The sequence below is a fragment of the Macrobrachium nipponense genome, chromosome 2 (genome assembly GCF_015104395.2).
Source record: "Macrobrachium nipponense isolate FS-2020 chromosome 2, ASM1510439v2, whole genome shotgun sequence".
Lineage (NCBI taxonomy): Eukaryota > Metazoa > Arthropoda > Malacostraca > Decapoda > Palaemonidae > Macrobrachium > Macrobrachium nipponense.
This window is the reverse complement of record NC_087201.1, coordinates 102,870,395-102,896,764: the sequence shown is the minus strand read 5'-3', so window position 1 is coordinate 102,896,764 and position 26,370 is coordinate 102,870,395. Positions and strand designations below refer to the sequence as shown.

The 26,370-nt window shown below is 34.8% G+C and overlaps 1 protein-coding gene across 3 annotated transcripts in view; it reads right to left on the bottom strand.

Annotated features, from left to right (window-relative positions):
- The window catches only part of LOC135220863 (FGFR1 oncogene partner 2 homolog), a 58,743-nt gene that overhangs the window by 4,622 nt on the left and 27,751 nt on the right, over positions 1–26,370 (bottom strand). Inside the window, exons 2-5 of one of the 3 annotated variants that reach the window (XM_064258438.1) lie at positions 7,587–7,910; positions 6,635–6,742; positions 3,156–3,296; positions 1,480–1,602 (exon numbers count right to left, since the gene is read on the bottom strand). In XM_064258438.1, the coding sequence (XP_064114508.1) occupies positions 1,480–1,602; positions 3,156–3,296; positions 6,635–6,742; positions 7,587–7,739 (525 nt within the window). In that variant the 5' untranslated portion in view covers positions 7,740–7,910. Of the gene's footprint in view, positions 1–1,479; positions 1,603–3,155; positions 3,297–6,634; positions 6,743–7,586; positions 8,108–26,370 lie in introns of all 3 variants that reach the window. The other 2 variants (XM_064258437.1, XM_064258439.1) reach the window with 2 other exon arrangements.

Below are 26,370 nucleotides of genomic sequence, written 5' to 3'. Positions count from 1 at the left end.
GCACTTTACATAAAACAGCACAGTCTTAATAGTTAGTGACCAAATGGATGAAAAATATGCTGTACATCATTGTCTGTGATGACAATACAAAAGTCAAGGGTACAAAGCAGAATTTATATTACTACAAAATGCAAATGCTATAAAACAACACTTTCTTAGTATGTACCGTCCTTGATGTACAGCATTACCGACTCACGGAGACTCGATCTTACAGGGAATTTTCAGTATTGTTAACGGCGTTTTACAATGCTGTAAAGATGTTGTATCAAGTTACGCCGCTGTAACTAGATGCAACACCAAATTATGGCATAATAAGTGACGTTAAAGTCCTGATAACAGTGAAATATGACAAATATTTTAATCAATTTATATTTTTCATAGCAAACAAACATGAGGTCTTGACAAAAGGATATTTCCCAAGTGCTAGCTGGTAACTGGTTATCAAAGATTGTAAGCAAGGGATCTGCGAGATCTGGCAACTATTGCACGTACGAGGTGATAGCTAGTCAGAGACCGCACAACACCTTGCAATGTATTTAGTCTTTCCCCAACCCAGGAACTACAACAGAGAGAAAGGCAGCTAGAAGTGGGCAATAAATGTTAAGACCTTAGGAAATTTACTAAAAAAAATTTAATTTGTTCATATGCAGAACAAACTTTCGGTCTTAACAATAGGATAGACTTATACAGTAGAGACCCGGTTCACGACCGTATTAGTACTCGACATAATCGGATTTCGCCACTAAATTTCCAATAAACTTTGTATCTGTTTTCAACCAAAAAACCAGTTTCCGACCCCCGACCATATGATGTTTGTAAACAAAACTGTTTCCGCCAGCCGCCGCTAGTTGGCGTCATCCAGTGCTACCAAATGTAGCATAATTTCATGTTTTTAGCACAATTTGACCCAAGAATTGGAGCTTAGCATAATTTCTTTCACACTTAGGGTTCTAGTACAATTTTAGAATGTATTTTCACTAAAATTTTAAATAAAATGCAGAAAATTCCTCAATTTCATACACAGCTATAGTGAATGTATCTACAAGTGAAATTGCCTCAAAAGCAGCACTAACAAATGAGTTAATTGCTAAGTTTGAACCCCAACTAAGGAATGTTAAATTTTGTGAATATTAAAATAAATACCCACAGTGGCATGACAAACGATCAGTAAAGTGTTAATAATGTTTTTCTTCATGAGTAAAGAATTACTTTTTCCTTTTTAAGTTTTATTTTTTTCAGTAATCAAAATTTTAATTATGTCTGAAGTGATTTTCACACAATTTTCAAGTATTTATTCATTATGTATGTGATCTGTTAAGAAATATAGTGTTTCAGTGGCATGATAATGATCAAGTAATAAATACATATGTTTTTCTTCTTCCCCCTTTCCTGTGAGGTAAATGCAATTAACCTGTAAATTATCATGGAAACAGAAACATGAAAAACAAGAAAACAGATACTCTCAAATCCACCTCATACCTTATTTTCTGTGGTTAAAGCTGTGATGAGTCTCTGCTGATGGTGAGTTTCTTCATCACCTAGTGATGCAGCCTTCCTCATCACAGCCACCATTTCACTTATTCGTTCAATCTGTGCTGTAAGCTGTAAAGGATAAAATCTAATAATAAACATGCTCATTTTTCTCTATAAAGGTATGTAAATGCTCCTTGAATTTCTACAGCACTGTAATTAGATTTCATTTCCTTTCCTTAGTTAGGGTGACAGAGAAACAAGGTTCCTAGTTCCTTTGTCCCCGAGTTCCTTTTGAGCGAAGGTAACTGAAAAACTACTGCTTATTTCCCCTTGAAGAGTGAACATGGATACTTGGTTCCTCAAAATGAATACGGATGCTTCTCCTCTTTAAATAATATAACATGCCATTTTCTTTCCAGAGTAAAAGTCAGTCCCTTTTCCTATTAGTGACCTTTCTCATTAAAAACTTAAGAAAAATTGTAATGCATTTTCCTTTTTGAATGAAGTGTTGAGGACTCAAATTCTTTTTAACCACCTACCCATTTCTCATAAGAATAACTTGTAATTTTACAAATACATGAAGCAGTAATACATTTCTAATCCACCCAGGATGTAGACCCCTATAGGTACTGTAGCAAATACTTGGTTCCTCATATTGCCCTGTTTTCAAAAAAAAGATTAGAAAATACCATTACTGAAATGAAACAGAGCAAAAATAAAAAAACCCTCACTTGGTGAAAAAAAAACAACTACTGTATCCTACCGGTAGGAAAATCTTATGTGCTCAAAGGGAAATGTCATTTCTTGACCACCCCAATTAAAACTACAATAGTAGTGTCATATGGCTTTACTCTATGGTAGGGACTGCACCTATATAAAAACAATCTTAAAAAGAATTAGTCAACCTAAATATGAATACCATCTGCATGGCATACCATGGACTATTCTCCTGTCATTGCCTTTCTGTTACCTTCATTATAAAAATTTCATTAACATAAGGAATATGCATTAACTTGAACAACATTTATGGAATATAAGAAGACTGCTGTAGAAAGTCAGTATATTCTATTATCATATGTACAGATATCACAAGTTCAAAAAAATACAACACTAAACACTGAATAATTCTTCCCAAAACTACTGCAACTTACTTTCAGAATAGTAGAGTACTGAATAAGGTTCCTTTTCACAAAATCCACAGTATATTGTATATTAATGTAATAAACATCACCTAACAAAATAAAAATTATACATTACAACTGGACATTGTAGTCATAATTCCACATCACTACTCAATCATTTCAAAATTAAGTATGAAGCCTAATATGAACAAATTGTTCATGCAAATGAAAGCAAATACAGTAAATAAACAAAGGCTGGTAAGCTTCCTGAAATTCTGTATAAATTACATCAAAAGGGACAATAAAACAAATTAAAAATTTAGGAGAACTTACAGCAAGTTTAATATAGCAGTCAAGTGCAAAATGATGCTAAATATGATGCACTCTTTGCCTAAAATTCAGATCGTGCACATCATCAGTTGCCTTCGACATTTTGTCACTTCCAAGGACTGCATCACATTAAAAATAAGTTAATGAGAAGAGCTCAAAGACCCATCATGCAAATGATACGAAGGTACCTATATATGGTATGTATATCTTTGATTTAACTACTGTACGTACTTTGGCTTGGTCCTGAGTATTTGGCTGAGATTGTTTGGCGTTTACAGACATAAGTTTTGTGACTTGTTGGCGATACCTTGACATAATAAGCTCCATGACATTTTGATGTTCCTCGAGGGCAAGGCGCAACTCCTTGTTTTCCTGGAAAGTCCAATGTCAAATTACAACACGTATTTATATATCTATAATAGTTTTCCTTCTTCTCTTCCTAAAAAAATTCATTATGCTCATTTATACTCAACTTTCCTGCCTATAACCTTAAAAACAAGAATTTGAGGTTTTAAGAATGAACTTCTAGGAAAAACTTTCTACAACCCAGAGCTCAACAATCTTTCTGTTTCTTTGTACAATTTACTATTAACTGAAGACTTCTGCAAGATGATTAGCCATGATGAAGCCTAACAGATAAGCACATCACCATTGTGCAATCAACATCTGGAGTTTATTACTAATTGCAGAGCAAAAAGTTGAAAATACTTTGCAACCAATTTGCCTTCCCAGGCACATATTCAATTTTAAAGGATCTGTTTTTTCGATTAAAAAAGGAAAACCATTAATATATCCCATATTAACTGCAATAACAAGAGCCTCCAGGAATACTATATGGTCATATTGAATTGACAAAGGTCCCCAAAGTAAAATGATACAATTTCTCACGCTTCACACATATGTGAGCTTTAGTTTAATGATGATTATCTAGCTGATAAATTACATTAGATATGATATGCATCTGAAGTTTTACCTGGATTTTAAAATTACTGTTAACAATAAGTTATTTTAATTATCAATCATATCAAAATTTCATCAGATTTAATAACTTAATCAAAATTTATATTACCTAGCACACACACACACTGAAACAATTCAACATTCAATAAAGACACTAAAACCAAAAATATTACCTATAATGGGGTATGAAAATACATATATTAAAATGATACCAATCTCTAAACTGGTATCTGGTTCAACTTTCATCATCAAAAGCTTTCTAAAAATTTTGTTGCATTTCTTTAGAATACCACCTAGGTTGTTACCCAACTTAGTCAAACATTTAAGCTTCTGGAACCATCTTGGGCTTGTTACCTAGTTTACATATCACAACAACAACAAGTCACTAAAAGAACGGCAATATTTTATGTGGACTTCTGATCGCAGTTAATTAAAATTATAGAAACTATTAAAATCCTTCAAGGTTACTAACCATACAACTTAGTATAATGGATATTGATTAACATTTGTCATAGGAAGTTACAAGCCAAAAATGCACCATGAAATTCAGTTCTCAGTCAATATACCAAACAGAATTAACGAGAGAATTTTTTCTTATAATGCAAGTAAATGCACACAATGGCTTTAAATCTGCTTCTGATATCATCCTACCTCTGCCATCTTTGGTTTTCACTTGGTGTAATTTAGCAACTTTGTTGCTATCAGTATCAATACTAAACACTATATTGAGTTGAAACTTTTACCAGATAGTACGTATTACCAAAAAGGAACTACGTACCTATAAAAACTATATATTATCCCTTAAGTCCCTTAAACCAAAGCATCCAAAAGAAACAATGTTACCCTTCAAAATTAATGTTGCCAATTATCCCGCTTGTCCTGAAGTCTACAAATAGAAGTTAGAATATACAATTAACAAATCTGACTACTAGCAAAAATTTTGAGTCTGAACAACATGTCTTGAAGGGGAATGTGAATCCTAAGTGATATAATACAGTGATTGCAATCAACTCTAGTGAACATCGCAAAGCATGTAGCCTTGAATAAAGTAATATACAGATGCCATAAAATATGTATTATCCCAACTACTCTATATGATCTGTAAAATTGCATCAATCTTTTGTTGCCAGTTTCAAAATAAAATAAGTGGTAGCAATTTCACACCAAAAAATACATAAAAAAATCTGCTAAGTGCAAATTCAGTGGTAAAACATTAAAAAGGCGCAGATAAGATCAATACAGTAACATTGTAACCAACACGGTTTCAAAACTTATACTTTTATAAGTTTTCCTGACATTTACTCCAGTCAATCTTATAAATTTATTTATTACAACTAGAACAGTAACAAAATTTGTACTGCAAAAATCCCATATCTTATTCACTTTTACATCAGTAATAATACAAAATGAGGCCTCTGACAGAGTAGTATAACAAAAATTCAAAGGGTATTGAGCTAGAGGAGTTACTTCAACATAACACGACGTAGTAGGTCTAGAAAGAAGACAGTGCAGCTGAATGAGAAAATTTTAGATACGTGTGTCCCTCAAGAACAATGAGAACATTAGATGTGATACAGTGTTAGCAACAGAATCTGAGCACAATGTGGTAAAAAAGCTTAAAAAGTAGAGGAATGGAAAGGAGAGGAATGAACATTGGCATAAATAAGTTAAATAAAGCTAACGGTAACTGGAAAGGAAGCTAAAGAAAAAGTAGAACTGGTAAAGTGGCCATTAGGGCAGCTGTGGAAAAAGTGTCAGGTTAAACTGTAAGTATAATTTATGTCAAAAATGCATTACAAGACCAAATGAAATAGAAAGAACCTTATTGTGATACTGTATGCAGGAAGGTCTCAGAAGAAAAAGAACAAATGTTACCTTGGGGCCATTCCATACTGTGAAGCATGAGTTGAGAGAGCAATAAGGAGAATATCTGCAGCAAGAATGAAATAGAGAGACAGCTAGACTACAATAAATAAAATGTCTTGTTTAAAGAGACAACAAAGGCATACAGCTAGTACAAGCCTGTGATATTATTCTATGCTGCAGAGACATGAGTATGTATTGACAGAAAATAAAAGGTGTGATTAAATATCCATAGGATTCATAGCCATTGTGAAGTGAGATAATCATATTATAAATGAAGAACTCGGAGAGAGATGTGATATTTGGAGGCCAAAAAATAAAACCAAGTTCTCGACATCAGAGATGGACTGAACATACAATGAGATAGGAGGAAGCACAGCTGATTAAAAAAGCAGCAGACATGGAAACAGCAAGATAAATATTGTAGAAACCAAGGAAAAAACAAGAGACCTGGACTTGACAGATCAGGCAGGAAGAATAAAAGACCGGAGAGAGCAGAAAGAACTCTTAGGTCTAACCCCATATCATGGTGAGAAATGAAGCCATGTTTGTGAGAATGGATAACTATACCGTACTAATACCATATGGAGCCATTTAGATTTAAACAATTTATAGTACTACATCTGCAATAAACTCTGTTTTGTGTGTGTGTGTTTCTAATGAAAATAAGCAACAGATGATTTTTAGTAAGGTTTGTAAATGAGAAAAAAAGAGGAAACAAATTGATAAACTCATAGTTACTTGGTATCTAATGAAACTAAGATCAGCACTCTACCTTAAAATTGATTTTCCTATTACAGTATTCATTACTGATGGTCTTCATTCCTTCACTTTAATAGTAAAAATATCCAATTACATTTTGAATTCTAATCTAATACTAAGCTCACCTGCTGCAACTGTCTAATGTGTCGATTTTCTTGCTGTATTGAATGGATGAGCGCACTGCGGGGACGGTTGTTTGCAGCCTCATTCAGCTCATTCATTTCCTCACAGTACTGTCAAAGAGTAGAAAAAATGTTAACAATTATTATTTAAGGAAACACCTTATCAATTCAAAACAATTAAGAAAAAGAACTTCAACAACTTACAGATTTCATAAATTACTAAATTCAAGGAAGTAGACTACTGAAACCCTTTCTAATCAAAACTGTGGGTGACGATCTTCAAGTAATTAACTAAAAGATTTCACCTCACTTTTCATGTCCCCAATAAAAAAAGAAAAGAAAAATGTTTACCGGTGCATTAATTTTAACTTTAAGGGAATGAGTAAACAAACTTATTTTCATCACTTGAAGTGAATTCATACTCAATGATAATGTATTTATCATTAAAATACTGTATTTCCATTACCACTTCTGGCAAGAAAAAGTGACAAACTACTCAAATAAGGGTTGTCCCATAAATTTTAGGAGTAAAAATAAAATATCTGTGAGATATGGCTACCATCTGACTACAGGTAATATAAGAAAAGACATGAAAAATAAAATCATTTATAATATTGAATGTTTACGAACCGCTTCTACATACTACAGTATCATCGTTTTTATTCAAGCTCCTTGCATGATACCATTTTCAATTCTTTAGCCAATTAATGAGCAAGCTACACAAAAGCCTGCCAAGAAATCATTAATGATTACTCACACCAATGACTGGTTTATTTCAATCAATGATTATGATAAAAAGGATAACAGCTTGACAATTCATATCCTCTTCAATTATAGACTGTAAGTTAGCTTCTTGAAGTTAAATCTATCAATAATTCCATCATTAATTCATTAATACACACATTCCCTTCATATCAAATTATACAAGAAAGCCTCATGAACCGAGTACAAGTACCTTGAAAACAACTGTATGCTTGCGCTTATTACGAGGCAAGCGATGCATCTGGGGTGTTGGGGAAACTTCAGGCAGGGCTGATGCAGATTCAGATGATGATGGTGGGGACTGTGGTCCCTGGTGGGATGGTGAGGGGGATCCCCGTCCTCGCATTTTGACTAAATATTTGGACACCTCAGCACTTTAATCATACATACATTAACACACCAAGGTACAGATATAAAACCTAAAGACACCGCTGGCCAATTCCATTTCACTTTTCACCCAAAAAGCCTCTCACTGAATCATTTTTCTATGCTCTGAGTCTCCGTACTGCTCTGTGGACTAATTTCCAACAAGGGTATAAAATGAAGTTCTTAACCAACAGTATTTCATTATGAGGATAAGATGAGCACTTTCATATACGATTTGGGTTTACATTCTAAAATTTAAAAATCCACTTTTTGGAAAGGGTAGAACCAGAAGGTTGGAGCCTTCAAGTTTCCAGATAGGATGCAAAATCCCAAGCTCATGTTAAACTCCTAGATGCCATGAAAGGTGAGTCATAGTAAAGTCAAGAGGACAAATAAAAAAGGGAGATAGATCAATGAATAATAAAATAAAGTAAATACTACAGGAAATAGAACAAAAGAAGAGACATAACCCTATTGTTGAAACAAGAAGGCTAAGAGTGGGCCGCATTTGTTAAGAAGACACTTGAATTATCAAAGAAAGCTATGTTGGGAGAGAAGGGATAAAACACCTATAAAGTACTGGACATGAGTGTGAATGAGGTACATAGGAAATGAAGGACCTTGATGAGCAGGATGGAATTAAATGGCTCACTGTAAGTGTAAAGAGAGAGAGAGGGGGGGGGAGGGGGGGGTTAGCTGTTTTGCCAATGATCCACATTGTAGGCTAATGTAATGGAAGTTTTCTGCAGTGGGTTTCATCCATGACTTATCAGTTGAAAGCATATGAATATATTAGTGAGTGTTATCTTTTAATCAAATGCTGCCCACCATTAAAAAAATAAGCCTTACACACACACACACACACACATATATATATATGCACACACACACATACACAGTGGACACCCGTATTTGCGTTCTCTGGATTCGCGGACTCACACATTCGCGGATTTCTCTCGGGAACGTTTCCCCAAATTATTCGCGGAACATTTGCACATTCGCAGTATTTTTTAATGAGAAATATCCACAAATTCCCTGGTTTTTTTTATCAATTTCATCATAAAATGCAGTTTTTGTGATAAAAACTATTAAAATATATATATATATATATATATATATATATCATATATATATAGATATATATATGATATATATATATCTATATATATAATAATATAATATATATATATATACACACACACACCTATTATATGCAACTTATTTGTGCAAAATTGACAATAGCCGCCAACTTTTCCTTGGAACTTATAACATTATCATACCCTAGTATCACAGAACACATGTACGGAACACGAAACGCAAACAAACTTTTTTGAGTCCTGGAAAAACCCTGCAAAGTGCTGTTTAATTTTTATGTACTTCATTAGTTTTCAAGGTTTTTATGTTTAAAATATAGATAACATTAAAAATTAAAAATAATCATTCCTCTCCTGTCCTATTTTACCAAGATAGAGAAAATTTATGGTGCACGGTGAGTACGTTTAAAAATAATAAAATACACTAATAATAATAATAATACTTAATAATAATATAATAATAAATAATTATAAATAATAATAATAATGAATGATAAATAATAATATCATATAATTAATAAATTAAAAAAAAAAAAAAATTAGGAGGTTTGGTTTGGGGGGGGGAAAAAAAAAAAGTTTAGACCTTCTTTTCAAATAACTTCCTGTCGAAAATAAGTTGAATTCAGCTGCCGTTTAATTTTAAAACAAGGACTTTCTCAGTCTCCTTATTTGTGGGATTTTTCCAGTATGGTTAGACTGGCTAGCAAATGCGCCAATGAGGACGTCAAAAATGGTGGATTCACAAGAACAATCAATTTTAGCATAGATATATAAGTATAGATAATGATATATATTATAGAGATATATATCGCATATAGATAGTATCTTTATATACATATATGTACACACACAACCACCACCACAAACACATATATAGATATATATATTATTATATAGAGCTAAATATATATATATATGTATATTATTATATTATACACATATATACACACACATAACCAATAATACATAACAATTAATCATATACTAATATATATAATAATATATATATATATATTATATATTTATATACATATATATTTTATACCACACACACCACACATTATATATATTATATATATATATTAATATATATAAGTATTATATATATATAATATATATATATACACATATACATACATACATACATACATATATATATACTATATATATATAGATAATATTATATATAATATATATATATATATATATATATCACATATATACAACACACAACATAATATATATTATATATATATATCTATCATATATAGATATATATTATATTATATGACAGGTAAAAACCTTCTGTTACAATAGAATTTCATCTAATAAAAGAAGCCTACAAACTTGCCAAAATATAGAAAGTAAGTATACTATATTTCATCGACTTCAGTCTCTCTTATCAGGCAGGATAATGAAAGAGAAAATTTACAGAAAAGGCAGTATTTATACCAAGAGACCCATTCACTGGTAAGCCACTTTATGTCATCCCCATTGAAAATTCCTCTCTAATACTCTTAAGCATTGGTTGAAGGAAGATTTTATCTATGATATCTGAATCCCATGCACCCTTTGAGATATATATCTATACATGGAATACTTTGAAACTATAGTAACAATTACAATAAAACCCAAAAGCATGCTGTGGATGAGATATGAAGATGATATTCTAACATTTTTGGAATAATAGATGAGGCAATTTCAATTAATTCCTTTCAAAATTAAATGCATTAGCGCCCTTCATCAAATTTAAAATTGAATGGGAAACAGACAACAAAATTCCTTTTCTTGATGTTTCAATAATTAGACACATGACAGAATACAAATTTACCAAATACAGAAAAGCAACGTTCTCACTTTCATATTTTCACTACTTTAGCTATTTCACTACTTTAGCTATCATGACATTTCTATCAAGATAGGTGTAGCCTACAACCTATTCTTAAGAGCCTTACGAATATGTTCCCCAGATGTCCTAGAAAAGGAATTTGAACTAATTTGTAAACAGTTTTCCTCTTTAAGGTATTCTGATCATATAACTGAGAAAGCGATTCATAAAGCAAACATAATTTTCTACCGACCCACCACAAAACAAGACCAGCGAGACAACCAACAATAAAATAAAAATTCCACACTTGGACAAGTTTAAGACGGTGATCCAGACTCAGAAAATCTCACCCTTTTGGCTTTACCTACCCAAATCCCTGATTAACGTCAACAAAAGACAATCCCCTTTCACACAGGAGTACACAAAATCCCATGCCTGGACTGTGGCCAATCTTACATCAGTTTTACAAGAAAATCACTTCCCAGAGATTAATACAACAAAAATGGTCAATTAGGTATGGACAACAGAGCTTAGCTATTTTTAACCATACAAATAACCATAACCACAGAATAAACTGGAATTTGTTGCATATAATTTAGAGCAGCAAATGTCGATACAAAAGTCATATGATAGTTGGCTGTGATTAAAATACCACCTTTTCTGTAAATTTTCTCATTCATTACCTACATGAAGAGAGATACAGCAGTTTCTGTAATATAATATACTACTTACTTTCTACATACTTTGGCCTTTTTATGGGCTCCTTTTATTATATATAATTATATATATATTATATATATATAATAATATATATCATATAATATATAATATATATTATATATATATAATATATATATATATATAATATATATATATATAATATATATAATATATATATTATATATAATATATATATACATATAATATATATATAAGTATATATAATATATATATATATATATTATATATATATATATATATAATATAGCAGTTTCTGAAATATAATATACTACTTACTTTTTCTACATACTTTGGCATTTTTATGGGCTCCTTTTATCATATATATATATATATATATATATATATATATACTATATATATATATATATAAATATATATATATATATATATATATATATATATATATATATATATATATATATGGTAAAAACTCACCTTATATCATTTATTCACTCCAAACGCATGCCTTGAAAACATTTCATTGAATAAGACCGTTAAAAAAAAGCATCCCATAAACCCTATAAGCAACCTTATGACATCAGTAATGCAAAACTTCATTGGACAGCTCAAAACTGTTTCTTTTTAACAAATTTATATATTTATGATTATGCTAATGTAATGAAAATCCCCCCAAAAATTGCATGTCCTACATGAAAATGTAAAAAGCACTCGCACCACAAAAATAGTTTCCAAGAAAAGAAAAGGTGAAAAAGTCGAACAGGTATCACTATGCATTCTGCATAGGTTAAACCTAAAATATGAGCCTCTCATGCCACTCTCCCTCCCCGCCCCTCCCATCGCAGACGCTATGGAACAAGTCAGTTCTCCTCCTCCTCATACAGTAATTAGTATTGACCAAATTGAGTGTCCTGACAATCCACCCCCATTTACAGACTATACGATTATGATGCCTGACAATCCACTTCCACTTACAGAATAAATGATTATGATGACAAACAGTTTAAGAACATTTGTCTTTTGCGTGCGTGTATGTGTCTCTAAGTTTAATAAAGTGTATTAGCTAAACCTATATCATATAGGCAGTTCTGGCCTTATAGGGAATATGGCCAGAACTGCCTCAGCATGTTAGTGTTGAATCATTCAATATAACTGAGTCATCGTGCAAAAGACTACATGGTAGTGGTTATAAGGTGGGTGGTATTTCTTTTAGATTACAGTATTCTTTGTTTTTTTTTTTTTACCCGGCAAGGTTTTGCAAATTTAATTCCTTATGCACAGTATGAAACAATACAGTACTGTATGCAAATTGTACTATTATAGGACCATACAAGTAAAGCATGCATATATTTTTATGTATTAAATATTTCTTTAAAGGTTCTAAGCTTTTAATTATCTTTACACTTACACAAATTTTCATATCATTAATTTACAATGTAATTTTGTACTTTATACTATATATCTATATATATATATATATATATATATAAGTAGATATATATATATATACACTATATATACTATACTATATATATATATATATATATATATATATACATACATATCACATACATACATACACATACATACACACACACACACACACACACACATATATATATATATATATATATATATATATATATATATAGTATACTATAGATCCTATAACTATGCCTTATAACTTTAGCGTAAAAAGGTTAAAAAGGTCGAGTTCATGGCATATCGTAAGAAAACAATATAACATTGGCATGACAATTTAGTTATTCAGTGTTAATACTCATTCCCCTGGTCTTCAGTGGAAATGGTGTGTGTTCCACCATCTACATCCCATTCAAGTTCAACCTAAAGTTCAATCCCATCTGCAAAAAATCAGATTTTTTATACTCTGTGGATAATATACCTATTTCTCCACTTAACAGAATGTCACAGTTATAACATGAAAATGAAGGACGCCGACAAATATTTTTTTGTCCTCGTGGGATTAAAATGAGTACTTAAACATCTCATTTACTGTTCAGTATTACAGGATGTATTTTCAACATATATGCACGAGTACGATTGCTTTAATAACTGCATGCCATCATGAACTCAAATAAAAGAAAGAAGTTAAAAACCCAAGTAAAACACTATATTCAGACTGCATCAATCCATTCTGTTTGTACTGAGAAGGCAATATGACCATTTTTGAAGATGATTTGCCAACAAAAGCACTCTGCAGAAAGTGAAGCCACGACACTCGCTGACCTACAAAATTGACATGAAGGTAAAATATTCCTGGTTTAGATTTGCCGTCATCCAGCCCGGGGCAGAATTTGTCACAGCTGGTCCCTAAGTGTGTGTAAAAATGTGGGTAATCTTGGCTGAGGTTCGGGACAGTAAATAATGCAAGGTCGAGACAAGAAGCACCTTGGTAGACAGTCTCTAAATTGAATGTTTTGACAATTTGAGAACAGTGCTGATAGATATAAAATAAATGTCCCCCAGTTCCCAATAGATCCGCTGATAGAGAGATAATCAATCTCATCACCGAGACCCAAGCTTCTGGCTTCCAAAGGTCACAGTATGAAAATTTAAACAGTACGGAGCTACGATTATTCATATGATAAAAATTTACATCTACAATTACCAATTAAATATATGAAAACACCTACCTTTCACAATGAGATAAATAGTTTCTATGGCAAAATATATTTCACTTTAAGAAAATTTGTCCCTAAAACCAATCAACTGGAGGAGGTCCCATAACGAATATATGTGCCAAGTACTATAACCAAAAATCGTTAACCCATTCTTCAGACATCGTGCGGCCAGCAAAATTTAGGTTTTATTCTTTTGGGCAAGATGAAGCATGTCTACCAAAATATGAGTGAATAAATTTCTTTTGTGATAAAAGAAAACCTAAAGTACAAGGATCAGACTTCACCAGACGACAGCTGCTGCCATCACCTGTGTTTCTCTTGCTGCTATGACAACCTTGGCTATACTTGCACTTCCAGACACTAGGCAAAATATTCACCTTCCTTTCAACTTCGCTGCACAAGGAATAACAACAATGGCACAGTAATAAGAAGAAAATAGTGTCGTTTCGTTATAACTGAATATATGCATATATACATATATATATATATATATATATATATATATATATAATATATATATAAATATATATATATATATATATAAAACCATCGTCGCGAATTTCCAGCGAAAACACGTAAAAGGTTGAAAGGCAATTAGGCCGAAACTGGCACAAGACCAACATCCTAAGAATTCCGGCTGAGAGATGACAGGAGGAGGAAAGGGAAGAGGAAATGGAAGTTGAGGAGGGATTCCTCTCTCATGCAAAGGTGGGACATGCTCAACAGTCCTCTTTCAGAGATTAGCCCTTGCCTCGGCAATATGCTGATGAACACAAACTTAGAAATCTCCCCTTTCCTAGCTATTCCGACCCAAATGACAATTTTGCATGGAACCAAGTTTACAAAACATTGTGTGTGTGTAAGAGAGAGAAGAGCCAAGAAGAGAGAGGAGAGAGAGCGAGAGAGAGAGAGAGAAGAGAGAGAGAGAGAGAGAGAGAGAGAGAGATGAAACTAATCATGGTCTTCTGTCCTTAAAAAGGTATAAAAATTCGAGGTAAACATAAATAAATGATTTAGTCACGTTTGAGATATTACTCACAAAAACATTGCAACTGTAAAGTTAGTGCATACTCATACACACACATATATATATATATATATATATATATATATATTATATATATATATGTGTGTGTGTGTGTGTGTGTGTGTGTGTGTGTGTGTGTGTGTGTGTGTGTGTGTAAATTTCAAGTGCATCAAAATCACGCTGTTTTCTCAGTCGGTGGGCAGCTTCACATAAAAAGACAAAAGTCAGAACCTTATGAGTAGTTCAACTGCTCAATCACGGACGAAACCGGTGGAGAAAACTTCTGCAATTTTAATCGCAAATAATCAGCCATATACATTAACATTATACGTATAATTATGGTCCACATACGCGTGTAGCATCAACACACAAGTGAACATCGTTTCTTCAGAAACAACTGGCAGTTAACAGAGACCAGGGGCGGCGCAGTAAATGGCCAAGAAGACAGAAAGACCACGTGGGAAGGAGCATGTGGCCATTTGATGAAAATAAAGTGAACAGCTACATGCGCTGAGTACAAAGATAATACTAATAATAATAACAGCCAATTGTTATGATTCATCTGCGGAATTATGTGCAATGTGTCTGTTGATGGTAGACATGTACGAAAATAATAATAATAATAATAATAATAATAATAATAATAATAATAATAATAATAATAATAATTGGGTGAGATGCCCTCTCTGTGTTGTACAAACGGTGAACGCTGGCACAGCTGCATTCAAATGTTTACTTGTCTTTCCCAGTTGTTCTCATTACTTGCTTTGCGTCATGTGGCTGGTAGTATATCAAAATTCCAATATTCGTAGGGGAAAGCACACTCATTTTTTCAAGTAGTGTTCTCCAACTATGCCAGAAGAAGATAGTTATGCCAAATTATAAAAAAAAAACCTCATTCATAATTATATAAAAATAAACGAAATATCGGAAACACCAATAGTGATATAAAGACAAAAATGGAGAGAGAGAGGAGAGAGAGAGAGAGAGAGAGAGAGAGAGAGAGAGTGAGAGAGAGAGAGAGAGAGAGAGAACGAGATTAGAGAGGAGAGAGAGAGAGAGAGAAACTTATACGTGTCAACATTACCTTCACGACTACATAAACGGGGTATGAGTAGTAATGTCGTGTAGGAGGCCGAGAGACACACAATCTTCAACCACAGACAACTTGAACCCTTAAGACCAAGAGAGAGTAGTACTATTTCCATCCGACTTTATTGTCCTATATAATTCAAACATCCCCACACAAAATTTAATATTCTAGACTTGGCGATCATGACGTGTCACAGACACGATACGTCAAACCGTATTTACTTACTAAAAATAACGAGGTGATCTCCCGAGAGAGAGAGAGAGAGAGAGAGAGAGAGAGAGAGAGGTCCACTTGTTTCATTACATAAGGGTTAAAAATATAACTTGGCATTTAAAATAAACATTAAATGAAATAGGGCTCTACTGGTTCTTCGATGGGAGCAAATGTCAAATAGTCGATGAGTAAATCGTGACAAGAAAAAAAAGTGAAACTAAGCAGATAATAATAATAATAATAATAATAATAATAATAATATACCTAGAACCATCCTTATACAATTCACTATACCGTTTGCTTTACTTACTTCTAGAAAAAGAAAAAAAAAGACAAGACTTAATTGAGTTCGTGTTACCCAGCGTTGTTTACGCAATAAACGGAGAAATGACAAATGACTCCAGTTGCAGCATGCAAATATTGAGCGAACAATCAACTTCAGGTCACTTGCGAACTACTTTCAAACCGGCACCGTCCAGTCAATGAAAAATTTAAATATTTCCAAGCTGTTCATATCTTTTTATTGTGCGGTTTTAATACTTTTACACTTACACACACACAATATATATATATATATATATATATATATATATATATATATATATATATATATATATATGTGTGTGTGTGTGTGTGTGTATAAAATCTACAGGTCATTTTTACCAGATATACAATATAGATGAATCACGTGTTAAAGTGATTATAATCACACACACACTCACACACACACACACACCACACACACACACACACACACACACACACATATATATATATATATATATATATATATATATACAGACAAACACAAACTCACGTGCTTGTGTGTGTGTGTGTGTGGGGGGGGGGGGGGGGCTGACCTAATTTCTCGAATTCTTCGCGCTTTTTTAGATAATAATAATTCGAGAAGTTAAGAAGCCATTGTGGCTATTACAATTACATATGTATCTGGTAAAAGTGTCCAGTAGATTCTCACACACACATTATATATATATATATATATATATATATATATATATATATATATATATATATTTATATATATATATACACACACACCTATATAAACTTCATAGCAGAAGTGTAAAAGCTGCGTCCATTAACGAAAAAACAATCGGTATCACATTTTGTTTCCTCCACCGATATGCATCCCGGCCAGTTTTCGCCCGGTTGGCATTTCTGCAAAAGACCGAGCTGAGCAACAAGGCTGTTGATCCATTAGCTTGATTTCATGGGAAATTCAATTTCCCCAACTCTGTTCCATTCATTCTATGGCAATCAACCCTCCATTCTGCGTTTTATCCCTCGCGCGCTTCGATACATACAGTAGTAGTCACAATGAGATTATCTTAAAACAGCGTTATGTCTGTGTAATGAAATAACGAGGGCAAGTTTCAGAGCGACGAGATTACATACAACTTATAAATCTAATAACAGAAATCACATTTTAAAACGCCACTTCATATTGTACTAATCACAATGTAAACTCTATTATCAAACAAACCAGGTCCAAAAAAGTACCTTTTGGCAATTTCACTTCATGCCGATCTCTTAGCGTCTATTTCTCGATTTTTTTAGTTTGGTTTTAAGTAATAAATGACTATAAAACTAACCTACTAAACTTGACAGATATAGAAATAAATGAGAGAGAGAGAGAGAGAGAGAGAATCATCCTTCTTTCCCAACGTTATCCCTACATTGAGGGGTCGGTTGCCTTACGCGCCCCTCTCCACTGCCATCTATCATAGGCCTCACCCTCCACCAAACCTCTTCTCTCCTATCTTCCTTCACTTTATCTCGCCATCTAATTTTCTGTCTCCCTCTCGATCTTCTTCCTCTAAAACATTCCTCCCAAGCCCTCTTCACTCTCTCATCGTCATCCATCCTTAACACATGCCCTTACCATCTCAATCGTGACTCTCTTATCATCTCTGTATTCTTTACTAAGCCTGCCCTTCTTATTTCATCATTTTCCAATCTCTCAAGCAGAGTTATCCCTTTAATCCACATCAGCATTCTCATCTCTGTTCTCTTAAGCTTTGCTTCCTCTTTTCTTCTTAGACCCCATGTTTCTGATCCACACATTAACACTGGTCTTGTTACTGTGCTGTATATCTCTTTACTTTAGCCTGATTGACATTTTCTTATCACATACTACTCTAGCTATCTCTCTCCACTTCGCCCACGCAGCTTTTATCCTACTGTCAACTTCAGCCTCACATCATCCCTTTTGGCTTAAGGTAGATACCAAGTATTTACACTTTTCCACCCGTTTTATAACCGAGCCTATTCTTTCTTGCAATACTATTCTGTTTCTATCTTCCCTCCTGCTCACCAAAACCTGTTTTATTCCATTCACCTTTAAGCCACCGCTCTCTAAAAACTCCCGCCACTCTCCAACCCTTTTCTATAGGTCTTCCTCATTTTTGGCAGTAACCACCAGACCACCGGTGTACAACAACTCCCACAGCTCTTCATTCCTGATCTCTTTACTTAACACATCAATGACCACCACACACAAAAATGGGCTTCATGCTGACCCCTGGTGTAATCCAACACTTACTTTAAAGTTTTCTGTTTCCCCAACTGCCGTTACTACTTTTGTGCTCGTTCTTTGATATATCATCTTTATCATCTTGACCAGCCTAACCCACTTCTCTGTGACTTTCCTCTTCCTCAAACACCAAAACACCACTTCTCTTGGGATTCTATTGTATGCTTTCTCCAGGTCTATAAATGCACAATAGAGCTCCTGGTTTCCCTCTTGCCTCTTCCTGTAGCTGTCTTGCTATGAAGATGGCATCCATCGTCCCTCTTCCTCTCATGAATCCACACTGCTGTTTCCCGATCTTTACAATTTCTCTTGTGCTTCCCCAATCTCCTCTTTCTCATTTTCATTATTCAAAAGTTGTTCAAAATACTCCCTTTATCTCTTCTTGATGTCTTTCATCCCTATTAAATATATTTCCATCTCTACCCTTGATACATCTAATTTACCCAAATCCTGTCTCTGCCTTTTCTTCAAGTTTGAAATCTTATAGATATCCTTTTCTTATCTTGTTCCTATTCTTAAATTATCCCTATCCCCATAAAGTTAATGCATACTAAAATTACAAGACATGCTAACCGTCTTATTTTGTGATTCACTTTTAAATAACATAACTACTATTCATAATGACAGCATTTTGAGCCTATGCTTTTCAAATACCAAATATTTCAACCTCCGCATCTGAGAGCTAAAGAGCTACACCTCCGAGAAAATCTAGTTCCCCGATGTTCTATAATCCTTTATTCTTGCAAATGAACGAGACTGATGTTGCAAGTAAAAGTTTCAAAAAAATGTTTGTAGTTGCAGTTGCATCAGTAAAATGACTGTTTGCAGTCAGTAATGAACCAGAACGGAAAAAAAACAGCCCTGAAAGTACATACCACATACTAACAAAAACCCACCCACATCCTTCGGTGGAAGCTCTAATCCTACGTGCAAGACTTGAAATACCAATGGAACCAAAATCTCCCGAACAGAGCTTAGGCAAGAGGACAAAAACCACCACTTGACCAATCTCACATTGGCATTCAATACGTTGTTATCGCAAACTACTTAGTTTGGGAATATCTGGCACCTCCCCCTACTTACACACCCCTTCCCCATAAATTAAAAACAGTATTCATACCAAGGTTGAGCGTAATTTGCCGTGACTTACCCATGAGTCATCCTATTTTGGTTAATGTACACTAAATGGACCTTTCCCACATGACGGTTATATATAATGGATAAATGAATTACGAGAGTATCACTCACACCCAATTTCTGCATTAAACATGGAACTAGGACTTCCACTGTTACCAGCAAAACAACAACGCCCATCTTCTGAATGTGAGATAAATAATCTTATATATTATCTTTTCTATTTTCCTTATTACTCGCTTTTCTGGCACAGTGATACTTCACAATAATTGTCCAATATTCATATTAGGGATAATGCTGAAAGTGGTATTTTATTCAGAACAGGCTTTATTAATCAAAGACTGGTATTATCAGAATACTGGTATATGGGAAGGCGTTCCTCTGGTTCTGTTCAAGCAGGGGTCGTCGTCGGTGTTGGTATCATTCCGTAAGAGACGTCAATGTCAGGCCGGGGTCGTCTCTGGTATTCAGGTGGTATTACCGCTGGTATAGCTCTGGCTTATCGCGACGTTTCAACCTTCTCGTAGGTCATCTTCTTGGCTGGTTAGCAGTAGAAGTGAAGAGATGGTGTTGTTGTTGTTGTTGTATTAAGCCAACACTTCTTGTTGGCACGGGCAACACTTCTTGTTGGCACGGGCCTTTCCCTTGTTTGGCCGATATTTATAGCAGCTCGAATCCTAGAGCTGCGTTCTCATTGGTCAAGCCGGTCTGGGGCGAAGTCTGGGATCTGTTGTTGTTTAAGATTAAGCTGGCCTTGTGCCAGCACGGGCTCTTGCTCACAGAGCAGCCCATATGTGGGATCTCTTGTCGATGGCTGTAGGGATGCAGCCGAGCGAGCGCTAGAGTAGTGCATCGGGGAATGAATGTCAGGGGTCCAGTCATTCCCCGATGCACTACTCTAGCGCTCGCACGGCTGCATCCCTGCAACCATCGACGAGAGATCCCAGACTTCGCCCCAGACCGGCTCGACCAATGAGAACGCAGCTCTAGGATTCGAGCCGCTATAATTATCGGCTTGCAGACACCATCTCTTCACTTCTACTGCTAACCAGCGAGTTGCTGCTGTTTCTCACTCGGGTTATCAGACTGGATATTGTTCGCCTTACAATGATTTTTAAATTGTCCATGTGGTTTTCTATGAACATCTGTGTGGCGGAGTGGTAGCGAGGAGTGGTTGTGAAGCGTCTCAAAATGTCACTGTGCACAACAGTGATACGTCTCGTGGTCTCTCGGGTATAGTTCGTCCAGAGGGAACATCCATAGATACTGTAGAAGTACGAGCGGAAGAGCAGCAGTTTCACGTCTTGGAGACAGAAGGCAAACCTCCTTGCAATCATGCTGCCAGTTGCACATAATTTACGACGCCTCTAATCAATGTCTGCCGTATCTTTTAGGTCGTCGGTGATCATGTGACGCAACTTAACCGAACGACAATGAACTGTTTCCCCTTGCCTCAAACCTTGCAAGAACCGCTGATAAAATTCCCTGCAGTTCTAAAATACCCTTTTCAATCCAATTCAAAACTTCAAAAGAGAATCAGACGCAATATACAGTCAAACAAAACATAAAAACATAACAGTGGATCGCAATATTGTTCAGAGCCACTACCTACTACATACATGACCTTCAACTCAACAGCAATAATCACATGAAACATTTAGCACGATTCCTCACTGCATTTCCCTTCAGATCTAAAACACTTCGCAATAAAATAAACAGAAAATTACGCCGAACAATACAGTCCGAAAATGACAGGCTACATTTCTCCTTTTTATGGAACGCTGGCTTTATGCTAACATAAATACAATACTTAGCAAGTATGGCGACTTCATACCCTTCTCTATCGACAGGGTAAAAGTGTCTGGAACAATGGCAGCCAACAGTGACCTTATAAGCGACGTGGAAGTCTTATATAGTTATCGTAAATGGTAATGTTTCTCATTCTCAACCGTGCGAGTAGCGAAGACTGCGAAGTGGGATTTTCTTCCACCAATAACAGAGCTGAACCTCTCACAACGCGATCCTGACACTACATAAATATTTAATTTCTAAATGGACAAATTCCAAGGTATTTTGCAAAAATTATTGAATAAATATATGGACATACTGTTTGAATAAATAGACTAACGTCATTCAAATTCACCTTTGAAATCATGTACAGCATTTCATTTCTTCTAGAATCTCAAGTAAGCTCTGCCACTGGCCGTTCATACACTTACGGAATGTTTCTTGTTTAAAATATTTATAGATAAAAATGATATTACTCGAGAATGCATTCATAAATAGCGCTCATATAATACAAACAAATTTAGCATGAAAATGAAAAGTCACCGTTTTCGTCAAGGTTACGAGGTTGCGCGCGCACACACATATATACATACATACATACATACATACATACATACCATACATACAATATATATATATATATATATATATATATATATATATATATATATATATATATATACACACACTTGTGTCTATAAGTGCAATCCCGTAGCCTAGAAGAAAAATTGCGACTTTTCATAATCACGTTAAATTTCTATTTACTTGTATTATATTCTAATTACTATGGGCTATCGTAGTAACATTTAGTACTACTGTTTGTACTAAAAAAATTCGGGGTAAAAGACGTCATCAAGCAAACAAAGAAATAAGAGGAAAATTCACGTGGCTTATCTTGAGGACATACGAAATATATATATACTCATCTCACTCAGATTTTTCAAAAATTTCTCAAGGCAAGGCTGACGTGACGGCCATTTTATTATTGAAACTATAATCGAGTCCCTTGGGGTCATGGAAGGAAAATGAGTCACGACTACCCCATGGAAACGAGCCTCTGTGCCAGTGGAAAGGATCACCCTTCCATTGGCTTTGGAGGCACAGAATTGCAAGTGATTCTATATTTTGATCGAGGTTGCCCTGAAAGTCTGAACTATTCCGTGCTATGCTAGGCTGGAATTGGAATTGGAATGCAAAATTTAGGCCAAAGGCCAAGAACTGGGGCCCATGAGGTCATAAAGCGTACACAGATTTTCAAAGTGTAGCAAGAGGAAAACCTGGCAGTAGCACTATAAAACAACGGTTAAGAGAAGGTGGAAAGTAAAATCGCAGAAATTAAATAGGAATAAAGGTACGGTAGCTAAAAGGAATGAAAGAGGAGGAGGCACCTGGAGGCTGAATAAACGCACTGACGTACTAACTATCCCCCCACCCCAACAAGGGGTACTACTAACGAATCGTTCTATATACACCTTGATTATACTATGACCAGATTCTAGGTTCTTCCGGCTACCCAGCAAAAAAGGTGCAAGCGAAAATATCGATCATGTCTTTCTCAAAATTAAGAAAGTTTTTGACCAAATAAATCCTCTCAATAAATAAAGTCGGTGTCTAGGCACTGGAAAGTCACTGAAACAATAAAATCATTCAAATATATACATCAAATAAAAGTCTAAAGTTATGAACACTCCTTAAGGACCAAAGGAATAAAGTATGGACATGTTTACATTCTCTCTCTCTCTCTCTCTCTCTCTCTCTCTCTCTCTCTCTCTCTCTCTCTCTACGACAAAGAATTAATAAAGGAGACCAATTAAATGTCCTCTCCCAGACACAAGAAATTATGATAAACGAAGCAATTATGTCAGATCGATACGTTCAGTTTCACAGTAGCCTCCGTTCATCAATTCCTTAAAACATACAGAGAGAGAGAGAGAGAGAGAGAGAGAGAGAGAGAGAGAGAGAGAGTTTTAGGGGGAATACATTTACTATTAACTACAGTACTTACAGTAAGATATGAGATGTAATTTAAATGTAATCAGTACAATATGGAGAATGAATACTACAGATGCAAGACAGAATACCCTCTATGACAAAACATAATCGTTTTAAAATATGTCATTAACCTGACCTCGAATGGGGGAACACAGTTCAATTTCGTGTTTTCATAATCTACACACACAAATAGATTCCTAATCATGCATTTTTTCAAAGCTGGGGTGTCCTGAAAATTTCCGTAGCTTTTTTTTAACTTTCATAATACAATAATGTATATCGTAACTACTGTATCTTTGTGAAGATTTCCGGTTTTATAGTATCCGTTTTTATAGTAACCAGATGCATAATGAAATTTGAACATTTTAACGCTTATATTACTTCATTAATCACTAAGAAATCCAAGATGATGAATGGTACTAGAAAATGAATGCTATGATTATATGACGATTATCGTTTCATTATGCAATACATTGAAACCCATGTCGCTGGGTTTGCACCCACAGACACATTTTAATGGTGCACATAGACAGACAGTAGAAGGTGTCCACTTTGATAATACACTAAAATTTGAACGATACAGACTATTTGGGAGAGGGGGCCTAACAAGAGCTTTGTACTGATCCGGATCTTTGCAAACTTTCGTAATGGACCAATCTACACTGTAATAATCGAGACAAAACATTATATTTTGCTTGGTTACCACTCACTGTAGTCAGTAATGAGGATAAACTGAGACAAGACAGTACAATTACATTTTAATGCAATAAAAGTATATTACATTTTATATGAGAGAGAGAGAGAGACTATATACATATAGGAATCAGTAAACTATTACCAGACGAAGTAAAAAACAAAAGAGCGACATACAAAGACAAGTGAAAAGCAAGTCTGGCAAGACTGACTTGAAGAGAGGTGGGAAGGTCAAAAGCCGTAGCGTAGACGTAGAGGATGCCTACCATCCACCATGACAAGATTGATAGGATGGATTGTCCTGTAAGGTCTCTTCTCCCTCAACTCTTTGAAAACTTCATTTCAGGTAGACAGAGAAGAGATGAGCGAGATAAGAAGAAAGAAAAAAAAGAGGTGACCGAGATAAGAGAACAAGAGGTGGCAGAGATACGAGAAAAGGAGGTGGCAGGGATAAGAGAAAAAGAGATGGCAGAGGTTAGAGAAAAAGGAGGTGGGTGACTGTATATGAAAGAGATCAGAGAAAAAGAGATGGCAGAGGTAAGAGAAAAAGGAGGTGACAGACATAAGGGAAAAAGAGGTGACAGAGGTAAGAGAAAAAGAGTAACAGATAAGAAAAAAAGGTGAAAGAGATGAGAGAAAAAAAGGTGAAAGAGATGAGAGAAAAGGAGGAGACTGAGATAAGAGAAAAAGAGGTAACAGAGATAAGAGAAGAAAAAGAGAGATGACAGAGGTAAGAGAAAGTGTAACAGAGATCAGAAAAAAGGTGACAGAGATAAGAAAAGAAAGAGGTGACAAAGATAAGAGAAAAAGTGACAGATAAGAGCAAAAGAGGTGACAGAAATAAGAAAAAAGGTGAAAGACAAGAAAAAAAAGTGACAGATAGAAGAACAGGAGGTCACTTCAATGGAAAACGAAGTCACTGAGGAGCTAGTAAAATATATTCTAGTCGACGTCCTGCATCTACAATCATTTTATTCACATTTACACTTACCGAGCACTGCAAGCTTTAAAGCTGTCTGGCTATTTGCGCAATCTTCCTTTGCTAAAGAAAAGCATTAGAACCGAGCCATATCCTTATTCCCCAGGTCCACTCATTCCGCTGACCCAGGCTAGGTTGACTCAATGAATCTTTCATAAACAAATGAGTTGCATCGAAAATGTGCGTTCAGTGTTTCCGATATTGCAGAGGCAATTCTCTCTCTCTCTCTCTCTCTCTCTCTCTCTCTCGTCTCTCCTCCAGTATCTCCTCCTCTTCTCTCTCTCTCGTCTCTCTTTCTACTCTCTCTCTCTGCTCTCTCTCTCTCAGTAATTAACCTCCAAAACCAAGGAAGACCAAATGTACTAAATAAAATATTACAAGAGAAAAGGAGATAAAAATATATTTTTTAAGTTTGTAATGTTCCTAAAACCACGAAGACACCTAAACTTGTTGAGTCAGTGCAACAGAAACGGAGAGAAGCAGGGTAAGATGAAACAAAATAAAAATGTGTAACAAAAGGAGGCAAGACGCCGAGCAACGAAGAACAAACCAAGTGTAATGTTAAGAGGCAGCAGGGAAATGGAACAACGGAAGAAGTCTTCAGGGGACAGAAGAAGAAGAAGAGATGAGATAACCCATTCCAGACGCAGTCCGACACTCGACACGTTGAAAACTTTCATCTATTGACGAGTCAAAGAATGTGAAAAATAGGGATGAATTCTTTTTTTAGTTTGCCTGTTGTAGGTTTCCTCTTTCTTGGGGCCATTTTACTATTCTCCAGGACTAGATTCCCACTACCTTCTTGTTCCTACCTTACTTCCACGGATGCCTCAAAGCCTCAAACCTTCACTGCAAGTTTGTTTGTATGATGTTTT